The sequence below is a fragment of the Chiloscyllium plagiosum genome, unplaced genomic scaffold (genome assembly GCF_037043375.1).
Source record: "Chiloscyllium plagiosum isolate Xiang-an unplaced genomic scaffold, Cpla_swu_hap1 HiC_scaffold_23, whole genome shotgun sequence".
In the NCBI taxonomy this organism is placed as follows: domain Eukaryota; kingdom Metazoa; phylum Chordata; class Chondrichthyes; order Orectolobiformes; family Hemiscylliidae; genus Chiloscyllium; species Chiloscyllium plagiosum.
The window spans coordinates 31,911,175-31,927,516 of NW_028270161.1; the positions used below are offsets into that span (position 1 = coordinate 31,911,175).

The 16,342-nt window shown below is 39.7% G+C and overlaps 1 protein-coding gene across 2 annotated transcripts in view; it reads right to left on the bottom strand.

Moving 5' to 3' along the window:
• Positions 1-15,403, bottom strand: part of trabd (TraB domain containing) — a 37,527-nt gene extending 22,124 nt beyond the window's left edge. For both annotated transcript variants that reach the window (XM_043713743.2, XM_043713740.2), the window contains exons 1-3: positions 15,277-15,403; positions 9,711-9,828; positions 2,263-2,319 (exon numbers count right to left, since the gene is read on the bottom strand). In XM_043713743.2, coding sequence (XP_043569678.1) covers positions 2,263-2,283 — 21 coding nt within the window. In that variant the 5' untranslated portion in view covers positions 2,284-2,319; positions 9,711-9,828; positions 15,277-15,403. The remainder of the gene's footprint in view (positions 1-2,262; positions 2,320-9,710; positions 9,829-15,276) is intronic.
• Positions 15,404-16,342: the final 939 nt, after the last annotated feature.

Below are 16,342 nucleotides of genomic sequence, written 5' to 3' on the forward strand. Positions count from 1 at the left end.
CTGTGTTTACTTTTTGCCCAAAGTACAGGATTATTGTTCCTTCACTGCTGATTTGTCCTTGGTTCATCTGCTGTATTTCACCAGGATGTCAAGCTCAAGGCTTCAGCTCAATTACACCATTGTGAGCCAACAGCTGAATGTCAACCTGGGAGAAACTGCAAGATCAGAGATCTAAAGAGCCATTAGAAGCCTGAAAGGCAAGACAAGATGCCAAAGGAACTTATGAAAAATGGGATGAAATGTATGAGAACTTGTGGAGGTAGTCAACAAGATCTAGACTGTAGAGATGTAGTTGGTACTGAAGGTCTTCAGCATAGCACCGCTCAAAAGATTGATATCAGAAGTAGACAGTACTCTCGGTGTAGAAAAGTCTGGCTTCTGACAGACTATCCCGTGAGCATGCCTTTATGCTCAAGATCATACAGCAGTGTCTGGAGTATCAGATGCCATTTGTTACCAACTTCATGAACTTCAAGGAAGCTTTTGATAGCATCCATTGACAATCACAATGATGTCTCACAAGATAGGACAACATACCAGAGGGGTATATCTTCAAAACCTTAAACTGTGATTCCAACTGCTGCGTCAAAACAACATGGACACCACAGACGTTTGAACATCACAGGGGTATGGAAAGGCTACATACAGCCCTATCTTTTCTCTTAGTTATCGATTTGTTAAAAAGAATGGAGGTGATCTTACTGAAACTTAGAAGGGGGTTTGCTGTTTATCCTTAACGGTAAATCTAGAAACTGGAGGACACAGTTTAAAAATAAAGGATCTCCCAGCTGACGAAGATGCAGCTGATGAAGAATGTAATTTCTGAGGTGGGTTTTTATTTTGGAATTCCATTTCACTACAAATTAATTGAGGCTGGGACACTGAATATATTCAAAGCAGAGTTGGACAGATCTTTGACTTACAATGGAATCGAAGGTCTGGTGGTGGCAAATGGGACATCAGGAGAGTGATCTTAAAGCTACAATCAGATCAGCCATGATCTTATTGAATAGCAGATCTGGCTTAATGGGACAAATGGCCTACTCCTGCTCCTTTTTTATCTTATCATTAATTTTCTACTTGCTGAGTGTCAACTTTAATACCTCTGCCTCTGCTTGGCTGAGATCAACTAATAAAAAAAAGGATAATGTCCTGGATGCTACGGTTCAGTTGGTAACAGGGAATCTTTCAGCCGTCAGTGACTATAACACAAAACAAGATATAACAGAACAATATATCCACTTCTCCCCCATTATGATCAAGAAACATTGCATTTTGTCTGTCCTATACCAATTTCCTAGTGAATGTTCTAACTTTCATAGAAATGCTGCAATTATGCAAAACTCTGGTTGGACCCCACTTGGAGTACTGTGAACAGATTTGGGCACCACACCTTGAAAAAGATAAGTTAGCCTTGAAGCAAGTAAAACATAGGTTTACAAGAATGATATCTGAGCTTTTTAGGTTGTTATGGAGGACAGATTACACAAATTAGGCCTCTTCTCTGTAGAATTTAGAAAGTTAAGGAGTGATCTGATGGAAGTCTTTAAGATGTGAACAGGAGCAGATAGGATTGATAAACTTAAATTATTTCCACTGGTTGTGATTCTAGGACTAGCAGGTATAGTCTGAGAATTAGAATCAGATCATTCAGATGATAGGAAGCACTTCTACAATCCAACGATGGTAGATGATTGGAACTTTTCCACAAATGGCAGTGGATTCTGGATCAGTTGTTGAATTTTATATCTGAGATAGATAGCTTTGTGTTAAGCAAAGGTTTTAAGGGATATGAGCCAAAGGCAGTATATGGTTTTAGGCACAGATCAGACATGGTTTCAAGCTAACTACCACCTTCTCAAGGGTGATTCGGGACAGGCAACAAATGCCAGCCAGCCAGCGAAGCTCACATCCCACAAATGAATTTTTTTTTAATTTAAAAAGTAAATCGAATAGTAGAACACCCTCATGGGGCTGAATGGCTTACTTCTGTTCCTGTGAAATCCTGGATGGTAGGTATCTTAAAATTATTAACCAGCTTCTATGCAAAATTATTTATTTCTGTTAATCCTGGAACTCCTTCTCCAGCGGCATTGTGGGTGTACCTAAACCAAATGGTCTGTTGCAGCTCAAGAAGATGGTTCACCACCACTTTCTCAAGGGCAACTAGGGATAGAAAATAAACACTGACCCAGCCAGCAAAGCCCACATCCCACGAATAATGGAAAAAAAAAATTCTAGCACAAAATTCAACCAACTCACCTCCCTTTGGTCTTCCTCCATTCCCAAATTATTCTTCAAAGGCAGTTAGCAAAGAATCTGTTGGTCGAGACAACAAAAGTCAAGTAGTTATAGCTTATTAGAACTTGACAAATAGAATGTGAAATGGGTTATATAACTCCTTGAATTTGCTCCACTACTTTCCCACCTGATCCCCAGATCCCTGCACTCTCCTAGAATTCAAAAATCTATTAATCACAGCCTTGAGGACACTCAATGACTAAACACCCACCATTCTTTGTGCCAGAGAATTTCATGGATTCACAAGCCACAGCAAAAATATTTCTCATTTCAGTCTGAAAAGGCAGTGCTAGCTTGAGAGCATGCCATTTAGTTCTCAAGCCATGAGAAATAGCCTTGTAGCTGAACATTATGGAAATCTCAGAGACAATTTTTCAACTGATATGTGTAATTGCAATAATTTAATTCAATCATGTAGGAAAATTTGGCTTTTCAAATACTTTGCTTGTAAATATTGGGAAATGTTCAATATTAAGAAATTTAAAAACATGTTCTATTATTTCAATTCAGAACAAGTAACTGGTAGTTTTTGAAACATCAAACCTTTTCATTGTATAACACCAATAAACTTATTTGGCTATCTGGTATCCAACTAAAAGTAGTTAGGCACTTAAACTTAAGTACGATACAACAACATAGCTAGAAGGGAACCGGAACACACTGAACTCACCCATCCTAAAAAAGAATAAAGTATTGAATAGGGATTGGAATTCTTACAGAAGAACTTTGTTGTTAAAATATGATTACATTTGAAAATAAAATCCCTAAATGCAAGTGATAAAAATTAAAACAGCCAAAGTACAAATTGCTTAAATACTACATGTTACAAGTTCTATCTTCGATGTGCTGTTTTGTGCTTCAAATTCAAATACAAAGCACAAACAGAATACAAAAGTTCCCAAATAACAGAAGATAATAAGGCATAACAGCAAAATCAAGTCTTTGATGTGAGAGTCATCAGAACTCTCATGACTGGACTATTTATTTACTGGTATCTCAGTATTCATAATAAAAGAGAATTTCTGTTTAAGCATTGATTTCCTTACTGCAATAAAACAGATATTCTATCTAAAGAGAACCCTTATAAAACCCTTACAAGTGAAAATATTCCAGTATGAATATTCCAGTAGGAAACTTTGAACTGAATATCATAAAACATTATAAGAACATTATTAATCAATTACAGGAAATTCACAACTGCATTGGTCTTGAAAGACTGACTATGCTTTACCCACCAACAAAACCCAACTTAGAAATTTATACAGAATTGTAAACATCGAAAGCAAAAGGTTGGGACTGACAACTACCTGTAATTAATTATTACCAAACATTCATTAGATTGAAGTTTATAAAATGAAGTTACGATATACAAGCATTTCTAACAAAACGTGGCTTTGGTCTCAGAACAGGAGAAGATTCAGTCATTTTTGCTGAGTCACATTTGACAGGCTTGTGTCCTAAACAGCTCCCCTCACTGCAATAAACATAATTATTGCATGATTAACCTGAGTGTACAGTGGATTTTAAAAAATGGTCTTGTTGCAGTATAGTGTCACTACCTTGGAGCTAGGAGTATCGGGGTTGAGGTGCCATCTGCTCCAGAGATGTGTAAAAACACCCTTAAACTGACCGATTATAAAGCATCTACAAATAGCTACAGCAACAACAATTTTGGCACTTTAGCTGTTCAAAATCTGTCCTCTTACACTTTGAGCTTTTAATATCAAGTGCAATCTTATCATTGGAATTCAGAGGTTGAGGACTTTCTTGGATTAATTTTCTTGGATGCCTCAACAGCATCACCTTTCTCAAAGTGAGGAGGAAATCCTGCACACAAGTAAATGGGGTTTTCACAGCATGTCTGGTGAAATAACAACTATATGAAGGATGTTGTTAAACTTAAAAATTTACACAATACCAGGTTATTGTCCAACAGGTTTATTTGAAAGTACAAGCCTTTGGAGCGCTACTCCGTTGTAAGGTAACTAGTGGAGTAGAATCATAGTATACAGACTCAGTCACCATTTTTTATATAAAATCTTAAGTTATCTCAGGGATATGACTTGAATGAAGTTCTGGGATTTACATATTGATGAATTGAAACCTGCAACCCCATTCCAATTGATTAAAGACTTAACAGCAATCTCGGTTTGTTCAATACATTTCATCAATTGTATGACATTTTGATCTTTTACTATAAATTCTGTGTTCCATGATCATGCTCCACTAGCTGCCTGACGAAGCAGCAGCGCACTGAAAGCTTGTACTTCCAAATAAACCTGTTGGACTGTAACCTGGTGTTGTGTGATTTTTTTTGTAAATATATTTTTATTGAAAAATAGATCTTTTAATATTACAACAAATACAAAATACAATTAAAAATACAAAGAAAGAACACCAAAAAAATGTAAAAACCCAAACCACCCTCATGTACAAATGTATAAACATGTATAGAAAAATATATATATAAAAAACTCCAACTAACTACTTAACAAAATAAATAATAACCAACAAACTAATAAATAATAATACCTCAGCTCAGCCAAACAAAACACTCACTCTCGAATATCGAGAGCATTAATTTTCACATATTCATACATTTGCAGCTCCCCCTCTCTGGATACTGGACTTGTAAAGCACAATCGTTAAGGCTATATAAAAGCCCTTATTAGTGTGGCAGACAAATCTGTGTCCAGGTATTCCAAAGAAAGCTGCCATACCTTATAGAAATTCTCAATCTTGTGGTGTAACATATTTGTAAGAAAATCCAAGGGGATATGCTCCATAACAATCTTCCGCCAACCCGGGGGATTTTTGGATACCCAACCTAACATGAAATTCTTTCTTGCACAGAAAGTGAAGACGTTGAAAAGTTTTTTTCTTATGTGCATCTCGAGGAAACACACTGGGCAGGCCAAGAGGAGGAGAGATCGGGTCCTTCTTCACCCTTACACCCAAAATCCCCTCCATTGCACCCACCACAGCACTTCAGTATGTTTGAAGCCAATGACAGGACCAAAGACAATGGGCAAGAGTGCCCATACAAACCTTACACTTGAGACATGTTGAAGATACCCCTAGGTTAAATTTTGAAAAGTGATCCAGAGCCAAGTGGACTCTGTGGAGAATCAACTGTAAAGCATGGGTTCTACTGCAAATTGATATCTTTCTTGCGTTTTCCCAAATATCTTCCCATGCCTCTGAGGAGACCTCAACGTCTAGCTCTCTCCCCCACACCCTGCAGAGATGAGAAAACTTAGCTTTGAACAACTGATCAAGAACTGAGTGATGAATATGCCTAAGTACACAAAACCGCCCTGCGGTCACTTAAATGGGAATCGATATTCGCCTTCAAGTCCTAGCACCTTCGTAAGACCACTCATAGGCATAGTCTCTGATTTTGCAAGATTACTCTTGTACCAAAAAAGGTGCCAAACGAGCTGATGCATTGTATCAGGCGAGGCACCGAAACTGCTGGATTTGACAAACAAATTAGGACATCGCCCGCGTACAACAAAATCTTAAGTAATTTTGACCCCACTTCTATAGCCGATATGTTAGGATCTCTATGAATGGACTCCGCCAATGGTTCAACCACCAATGTAAAAAGCAATGGCAAAAGGGACAGCCCTGCTGCTGCCCCTAAAAATGTTAAAATTGTTTGATCGTACCCCATTGGTGATGACTGCAGCGAGAGAGTCACTAAAAAGAACTTTTACCCATCTTAAAAGGTTTCGCCCAAGTCAAACTGCTCCAGAGTATAAGAGAGGTATGGCCACTCAAATCAGTCAAATGCCTTCTCTGCATCTAGAGAAATCACCAATCCCTGTATTGACTGTTGTTGACACACTTGAATTACATAAAGCAGCCTCCTAACATTATTGGAGGATCTGTAGCCCCTTTTGAAGCCAATCTGGTCCTCTTAACAATAGAAGGTAACACAGTCTCCAGCCTTAATGCAAGAGTCTTAGGGAGGATTTTGAAGTCTACATTTAAGAGTGAAATGGCCCTGTATGAAGCACAGTCCTCCAGGACATTCCCTTTTTTAAGAATAAGCGAAATACTGGCCTCTCTCAGAGATGGTGGAAGACGATCATGACTGTATGAGTCATTGAACATGTTGAGCATCAGGCCTGACAATATGTTTATAAGTTCTTTATAGAATTCGCTAGGAAGTCCATCAGTACCGGGCCCCTTTCCACTCTGAAGTTGCTTCACAGCCTCCTGAACCTCTTGCTCTGATAAAGGGGCATTGAGAAAAGACTATTGTTTGGGATCATGCCTGGGAGCTCTAGATTGTTAAAAAACAATCTGAGGGTTGTGAGGAGGGGTGGGCCATCTTGGCCCATCCCTCCTCACAACCCTCAGATTGGTATAAATCAGTAAAATCTCAGGAATGCCACATTAATCTTTTTGGAAACACATTAGGTTCCCAGACTCTTCCCTAATCGACATAATGGCTTGAAGGGTGCTCCCTTTCTTGGCGAGATATGCTAGGTACTTGGCTGGCTTGTCACCATGCTCATATAACCTTTGCTTTGCAAAAGTAAGCTCCTTCTTTGCTGTCTGCGAGAGCATGGAATTCAATGCAGACCATAGCACCGTAAACCTCTGTAACTTGACTGAGGGCCTGTCAAAATAAGTCTTTTTGGCTGCCTTCAACTGTGCTTCGACAAGACGTTGCTGTTCGCCCTTCTGCCGCTTCTGGCAGAGTAGGAAATAACTAACATGGCATAGGCTTTAGCAGTTTCGCAAAGGACAGATGGGCTACTAACCGAGCCTGAGTTAATGTCTAGGAATACCCGAAATTCCCTAGAGAAGTACTCCACAAAATTATCCTTAAGGATAAAGGGGTCCATTCGCCACTGCATCGGGACCACCGTAATGTCCTAAATCTTAACCAATAGGTACACTGGAGCGTGATCGGAGATGGTAATGTTACCAATCGTACAAGATGCCACCAAGTCCAGGACTGCCACAGGGGTCAGAAAAAAAAAATCAATCCTGGTGTGACATCTGTGTGGATTGGAAAAAATTGTACAATCCCTGTCTGTAGGGTGGACACCCTCAGATGTCCACCAACCTAACTCCACACACACATCCACTAACTGTTCAGTTTGTACAGAGGGTATCGGGAGGGGGTGGGGAGCCTTTGGGCAACTTATCTACTTTGGGATCCATAAGACAGTTAAAATCTCCCCCTATAATGATATGCCGGGGCTACACACTGATCAATTTAGAGAATGCTTCTATCATAAATTTGAGGGGATGGGCTGGAGGGCAATAAACATTTAAAATACCATATTCGTCCCTGTTTATCAGGGGCTCTGAGAATTACAAACCTCCCATGTGTGTCTTTAACACACTCTAGTAACTTCAAAGTTTGTGAGAAGATTTGTAGCGCGGGTGCTCGTTGTTGTAGTTCTGTTCGCCGAGCTGGGAATTTGTGTTGCAGACGTTTCGTCCCCTGTCTAGGTGACATCTTCAGTGCTTGGGAGCCTCCTGTGAAGCGCTTCTGTGATGTTTCCTCCAGCATTTATAGTAATTTGTATCTGCCGCTTCCGGTTGTCAGTTCCAACTGTCCGCTGCAGTGGCTGGTATATTGGGACCCAATATACCAGCCACTGCAGCGGACAGCTGGAACTGACAACCGGAAGCGGCAGATACAAATTACTATAAATGCCGGAGGAAACATCACAGAAGCGCTTCACAGGAGGCTCCCAAGCACTGAAGATGTCACCTAGACAGGGGACGAAACGTCTGCAACACAAATTCCCAGCTCGGCAAACGGAATCACAACAACTCTAGTAACTTAAATGGGAGATTCCTCCTAACCAATATAGCCACTCCCCTCCTTCTGGTTCTAAAAGATGAAAAGTAAACCCGATCAAAGACATTCTGCTGTAGTTTCAAATGCTCTCTATCATCCAAGAGTGTCTCTCCTGTAACAAAGCCATATCCACCTTTTCCGTTCTAAGATTTGAAAGTACCTTCTTCCTCTTAATTGGTGATTGACTCGCCTTGATGTTCCAGGTACACCATTTAATTAAGTCATTAGCCATAATGTTCTGCAGTAACATTTAGATTCGAGAGAGGAGGAGCTCGAAACACAAATTGCTGAGTACTAGTGTTGTAAGATCCATCGAACATAAAAACTACATAAATTAAAACCACTACAGTTAACAAACTTGCAAAGCTGTCAAAGATTATATACAACAAAAACCATAAAAAAAAACAAGCCAACATATAAAGCGCCAACAGTGCTGAATAGGGAAGCTGTGTGATGTTTATCTTTGTCCACCCCAGTTCAACACCAGCACCTCCACATAGTTGTTAAACTTGAGAGGGTGCAGAAAAGGTTTACAAGGGTGTTGCCAGGACTGCAGGATCCTAGTTACAGAGGGAGGCTGAATAGGCTGAGGTCGTTTTTTCTTGGAGTATCAGAGGCTGAGGACATGACCTTATAGAGGTTTATTAAAATCTTGAAGGGCATGGATAGGGCGAATAACCCTAGGGTGTGGGTAGTCCAAAGCTAAAGGGTACAGGTTTAAGGTGAGAGGGAAAAGATTTAAAAGAAGATCTAAGGGGTAACATTTTCACGTGCAGGTCAGTTTAAGTATGGAATGAACTGCAGTGAGTGGTAGAGGTGGGTACAATTACAACATTTAAAAGGCATCTGGATGGCTTTTGAGTAGGATTGCCTATGAGTAGGAAGGCTTTAGAGGGATATGGGCCACATTCTGACAAATGCGATGTCAGGTCGGTGCAGATGTGTTGGACCAAAAGGTCTATTTCTATGCTGTATGATTCTAGGACTGGAATAGGCTTCTACAATGGTGCAAGCAACTTCACTCAAAGGCTTGTCTTCACTTCACATTAATGATTTGTGCAAGAGACAAGATGAAGGATTTGCAGCAGACAGTACTAAAAAATAAGTCTGGGGTCAGGATGCTTGTTTGTGCAACAAGTAGCAATGATTGACTGCATTGCTCAGTTCTACCATCACAGGTGGTAGAATATCTGTTTTGCTTTGTGCAAATATTAAGATAAGCTATGAGTATGGAGCACATTATTCATTCTGAGTTTAAGAGAATGCAAAGCAGGCAGCAACACTAAATCTTTACAGAAAGGTTCAGGGTACTAAAGCTAAACATGTGGAAATGGACGTTCAGATATTCCCTGCAGAACTCAGGCCAAATAAGCTTTAATCAAATTTCTGCAGCAGACTTACTGAAGTTTGCAGCTATTCATTGCTTTATACAATAGAGACTCCAAAGCTCAAACTCTTCGAAGCAAAAAATGTTCAGACACTTGGATCTGTAAATAGCTTATTATACATTTATAACTATTCATTTCAGTCAGTGGTATTTAGTAAGAAAAGTAAAATTATCTATGAAAATACAACATACTGCTCCTAGAACACGTGGTCCTCTTCAGGTGCTGCACTGATGCCACAGGAAAAGATAAACACCAATTGCAATGAGATGCTGGAGCTTCATCACCTTGGGAACCACCATCAGTGTTATTCTGCAAATAAAACAGTTCAATAAAATTCCAAGCTTTATAAATAAGATTATTGTTTAAGCTCACAACAACTTTACTTTAGAGGACCGCCGACTCACTTCCATTAAGTATAATGCTCACAGACGTGTTTGAAATCTCCCACTATCCAATCTGAAAATTACTATGTGTTTTCTCTGGTTCACTATCCCACAAAATAAAAGGAATGCTATGGAGCAAGTTGCCTCCAAATACTAGAACAAACTCGCATTTGCACACTGCTTTTTCCAAACTGAGGATGTTTAAAAACAAATCAAAACTAATGGAAGTACTTTTGAAGTGGCAATTGTTATTGGGCAAACATCGCAGTCAATTTATTCCCAGCAACATCTCACAAATGCAATGAGATAATTGCTTATGTCTCTCAGTGACATAAACTGAAGGGTTAGTATTGGCTTAGCCTGTGGGTGAATGTCACTGCTCTTTCTTAAATGGCATTATATACATACACCCATTTCATTTTAATATCACAAATGAAATATGGCAACTCTAACAGTGTAGCACTTCCTCAGAACTGCTTTTATGTTAGTCTAGATACCATGTTCAACACTGTCAAATGAAGCTTGGACTTCTCATCATCTATCTTATTTACAGGAATGTTACTATTGCACTGCAATTGACACCAAAATAAGAGAGATAAGTGTTGAGCACAAGGACACTTTTGGCACTAAAAGTGAATTCTAAATGACAGTCTTAGCTCCACAATAGCAAACTTTTAGTTTTTTATACTCAAGAGTACACAGAAGAATTTAACTGAACAGAAGATATCCAAACATCAACCATTACATAGACTCTGAAGAGTTAGCATCAGAATGCTATCTGAGCTCACTCCATTAGTATCAAACAGATTAGCCAATTTGAACAAAACAGGAATATCTTAATGACTGCCAAGCAAAATTTAAATACATATTTCAATGAGTTGTCAAACTCAAATATGCAAATATACCAAAAGATGTTTGTGTCAGAGAAATGAATGATTCAGCAACTCTAAGACACCTGGCCAGACACAAGAATATTCTGAGTTAAAGTTTTAGGCTATCAATGCTGACAGCACTTTACACTACTTAAAGGATGACCAAACATGCACCATTAAATGCAGAAATCCAAAAGGTGCAGTTTGAGTTGCTCTATTCCTTCAGCAGCTCCAAAAGGTGGAGGTAAAGCAATGATGATCATTTCTAATCTCTGAAGAAAGGTACTTCCAAACCTTTAGCCATCTCTGTGATGCAGATTTCTTATTTTCCAACATCGGTTTGAATCTTGTGTGCCATCATGGGACGCTCCAGGTGTCTGGCCACAATGGCATTAACAAGGAGTTCAGTCTTACACAAGTATTCCAACAGATAGAAAAGCAAGAAGCAAAAACACTTCACCTTTAATTCTTACATGTTACAGCTGGCAAAATAAGTGATTGGGATATATGAATGGGGTGAAAATATAAGACTTTAAAAAATACAAATTTGATCAAAGTGATGAAAACCGACATTCAACAAATATTAAATTACTCCTTCAGGGTCACTTTGACAGTGATCTCAAACTTTGGATACCCCTGAGAACCAATCACATCTCATTCAACAAGATGCAATATTTTCAAGTATTTTTTACAGCAGGGTTACGAGCCTAAGAGCGGAAGCTCTCACTTCATAAATGATTTATAATTAATGACATCGTGGGAAGACCTCAACTGTGCATCCAAGTGTTGAATCACTGATAACAGCTTCTGGGTTTCATATCTAATCTGGGTTTCGTATCTAACTGCGTACACACAGGGGATACATGAATTTGCTGCCAGTTTCAGAGGAGTTATAATGGCGAATGCTGACTGTAATTTTGCCATTTAAATATTTGGAGCAGTTTGAAATTACAAAGAGGATTGATGAGGGCAGAGCAGTAGATGTGATCTATATGGACTTCAGTAAGGCGTTCAACAAGGTTCCCCATGGGAGAATGATTAGCAATACAGGGAAAACTAGCCATTTGGATACAGAACTGGCTCAAAGATAGAAGACAGAGGGTGGTGGTGAAGGGTTGTTTTTCAGACTGGAGGCCTGTGACCAGTGGAATGCCATAAGGATCAGTGCTGGGTCCTCTACTTTTTGTCATTTACATAAATGATTTTAATGCAAGCATAAGAGGTACAGTTAGTAAGTTGGCAGATTACACCAAAATTGGAGGTGTAGTGGACAGCAAAGAGGGTTACCTCAGATTACAATAGGATCTTGACCAGATGGGCCAATGGGCTGAGAAGTGGCAGATGGAGTTTAATTCAGATATATGCGAGGTGCTGCATTTGGGAAAGCAAATCTTAGCAGAGCTTATACACTTAATGGTAAGGGAGTGTTGCTAAACAAAGAGACCTTGGAGTGCAGGTTCATAGCTCCTTGAAAGTGGAGTCGCAGGTAGATAGGATAGTGAAGAAGGCGTTTGGTATGCTTTTCTTTATTGGTCAGAGTATTGAGTACAGGAGTTGGGAGGTCATGTTGCGGCTGTACAGTACATTGGTTAGGCCACTGTTGGAATATTGCTTGCAATTCTTGTCTCCTTCCCAGCGGAAAGATGTTGTGAAACTTGAAAGGGTTCAGAAAAGATTTACAAGGATGTTGGAGGATTTGAGCTATAGGGAGAGGTGAACAGGCTGGGGCTGTTTTCTTTGGAGCGTTAGAGGCTGAGAAGTGACCTATAGAGGTTTACAAAATCATGAGGGGCATGCATAAGGTAAATAGGCAAAGTCTTTTCCCTGGGGTCGGGGAGTCCAGAACTAGAGGGCAAGGGTTTAGGATGAGAGGGGAAAGATATAAAAGAGACCTACGGGACAACTTTTTCACACAGAGAATGAAAATGTTACGTCTTGGTGAATGAGATGTGATCAGTTCTCAGCGGTATCCAACGATTGTGATCACTGCCAAAGTGACCCTGAAAGAATAATTTTATATTTGTTGAATGTCAGTTTTCATAGTCATTCAGTGTATGGAATGAGCTGCCAGAGTAAGTGGTGGAGGCTGGTACAATTGCAACATTTAACAGGCATTTGGATGGGTATATGAACAGGAAGGGTTTGGAGGGATATGGGCCGGGTGCTGACAGGTGGGACTAGATTGGATTGGGATATCTGGTTGGCATGGACAGGTTGGACTGAAGGGTCTGTTTCCATGCTGTACACCTCTGTGACTCTACATTGCAGTTACAATGAAGATATAGAGTAACTTTGCAAGAAAAGGTTTTGACTTATCCCCTCGAGTGTAGGTCAAACTTTAACAATGCAATAAGTATTAATTATTGACAAACAAGTATTTTAGCAGTGAATATTCAGTTTTAGAAGTGTGCAATCATATTCTTAAGGTTTTAAATGGAAATAAATTTTAAAAACATTTTATCTGTCTCGCTTCATTCAATTTTTCCAACCCTTTTTATTTTTCTTTGTATACTTAGTCAAACATTAAAATTAACTATCCTAACATTTGCTGGATTAGATCTACACTATTCATTAAAAATTCTTCAAATGTGATAGTCTTTAAACAATCACATCTGCTTATCCTGTTTGGACAAGTCCCAGATCACCTGTTGACTGTGCCACGGTGAAATGAATTTTTAAGCACTACACGTTCCAGTACAAAAGAATTTGAGCAAGTGCAAACCTAATGAACACCTAGTGCCATTTATTTATCACTGAGTCAAAATCCAAGCCAAGTCAAATAATCTGGGTCATTCTCTGCACTTGATTATTTTTTATAATCCCCATGTTTTGATTTTCCCATGACAGAATGAAGGCAATTCCAAATTCTGTCATGGGAAAATCGTTTAAAAAAATTGACTCAAACTTATTTATCTTTATTTGAATTTCACTAGCTCCTGTCAGGCATCATACCCACCAGAAAAATGTATTTCAGTAAATGTATGCACAATCACCAATTTATTGTATACTGGTCTCCTACTGAAATGGTAAAATAAAGAGTGTGGCACATTTTGCTTTTGAAATGTATGGGTCTGTTTGATTATTCACTTGTACTATAAATGATATAGAAATAGCTTTTACAGACACAAGCCAGTCAAATTGCTTAAAATAGGATACATGCATTCAGGCTTCCTGAGATGTTTTATTTGACTTATACCAGAGATGTATCACAAAAATAGTTCCATTGAAATGAGGATACCAGTGATTGTACCCTGTTTACAATTGTCAGAGTACTGATAAGTATTGGATCAAAGCACGCAGGTACAATTTCTCTAAAGTTCTGCTCTTATTATTATAATAAAAAGATTTAAATATTAGGTAGTTGGACTGTTTGTTATATACAAGTCAGTTTCACAAGTTTGTTATGCACAAGTCACATATTTATTGCACAATTTGCTCTATAATTGAGAAGTTGACTGTTGTGTATCAATTATGGCGCAAGAATGCCACATTGAAAGAAAATAAAATGCATCATACAAGGAAACACAATAAGCTTAATTGCACGTAAAATTAAAAAAAAACTTGTTTTTGGAATAAGAAATCATTATAACCGAGTATTTCTACCTAGTAAATACTATGAGAACTTTCATGAAACTGACTTGCTGTGATCATTGCATACGTGAGAGAGATAACGAGTGGAAAAAAAAACACACAGGATCAAGATCTAAACACATTTTCTGGATTACGAACTTAACCTTGCAATAACACTACATGTTTAACTCATTTCTCTTTTGGTTACAGATGATATACCTTAACCCGAAAAACTGCGCTTAACGTTACCTGCGGCTGTGACAATAAGCTCTTAATGTTGTTGGGCTTGCGTCGATTTTAAATATTTTTAAAGTTCGCTAAAAAGTTTCACAAATGTGGTGGCACATCAAGTTATCGACAAAAGGTGAAGCATCATCCTAAGTCAATAAAACAAACTTAGATTGTTCGGTTACTTACGGAATTCGTGGCAGCGGAGGCTTGAATCAAAACTGCCTCCCACCATATGGCAGGGATGCTCCTTGTAAACTAAACTGACGGTGAACTTATTGATTCCACCACAAAAATCACGGCAATAAACCAACCCAAACAGCAACTCACCCTCGCCTGTTAGGATACCCAAACGGATTGAAAAGACTCAGAGTCACAAAGAAACTCCAACTGCAACCCGGCCAGCCAGCAGTGCTGACCATGATGGGCGGAGAGTCCGGCCGACCGCTGCACCCTGGGAAATGGAGTTTCAATCGCCCTTTCCCAAACTGTCACCCATCGTCACTAACGTCATGGAGACTACAACTCCCAGACCGCACTGCGGCCCCCGCACATGCGCAATGCTTGGCGCTCACCTCCGTCAACCTAGGCCTCAGTATCCCTCCCTCCGTCCGTCCCGCTTCACCCGTCGCGACAAAGATCTCTGTGTATATCTGCAGAGACAGAGAGAGAGAGAGAAAACACCTATCAAGAGAGAAGTTTACCTCTCAAACATCCACCGATTAAATCCTCAATGGAAGCTCAGGCGCCGGGCAGAGTGCTGATGCCGGTGTCCGACGGCGGTGACAGTGTTGGGTCCGAGAGCGGGAGCGCGCCCCCTGCCAGCTGGCCGCGGCGCGAACCCGCTAGGCCGTGACGTCACCCAGAGCCACAAACAGCCCAGCTGTCGACGAAAGTTGGTCTTGGCTTTCCCAGTCCCCAATGCCAAGGTTTCACCTCAAGCTGGCTGATTGGGATCTTTCTTTAGAAAAAGTAATTTAATCCAAATCGTTTGAGTTGGATTAATTATTTACTGTGCCAACATAAGCAGTAATCAAATATTATTCTGAGAATCTTGAAATGTTTTACTCCTTTTCTGTCTCCAGAGAATGCTGTCTGACTGGGTGAGGGTTTACATTTTTTCCTGCTTTCATGTTAAATCTGCAATGGGAGGTGATTGCCTAGTGGATATATTTTTGGACGAGTAATCCAGAGGCTGCTGTGTTGTTCTGGGGGTGTGGGTTCAAATTCTACTATGGCAGAGGTTGGAATTTCAATTCAAAGAAAATCTGCAATTGATGGTAAAGTGATATATGTACACCCCCACTCCACCGTTAGCATCAAGCCAGGGGTTTAACAATGATTAATCCTGATTCAATGAAGAATCCATGAGCCAGGAGTATTAGAGAAAGTTGCAGTCTACTTTGAATCTGCTCTTTGAAACAGCTAACAAGCTCAGTTGCATCTACTCTAGAAAGTTTAAGAGAAGGAATGAAACTGGACATTAAGGTACTTTGGGCATTAAGGCACTGAAAATGACATCCTTAGCAATGTCTCCCTCATATGCACCTAATTCATTCTCATTAAACACCTGGGAAATGAAGCCAAATTTGCAGATGAGCCAAGAAATAGTCTGACGTAGTCATACTCATGGTCATACCTTACAGACAATGTTCTAGATAACACTATCACCACTGCATCGGTAGGTTGGACCCAACAGACATAGTAGCATAATGGTTTCCAGGCAACAGGGAGTTGACCTCGGAGTCATCAACATTGACTCCATACCAA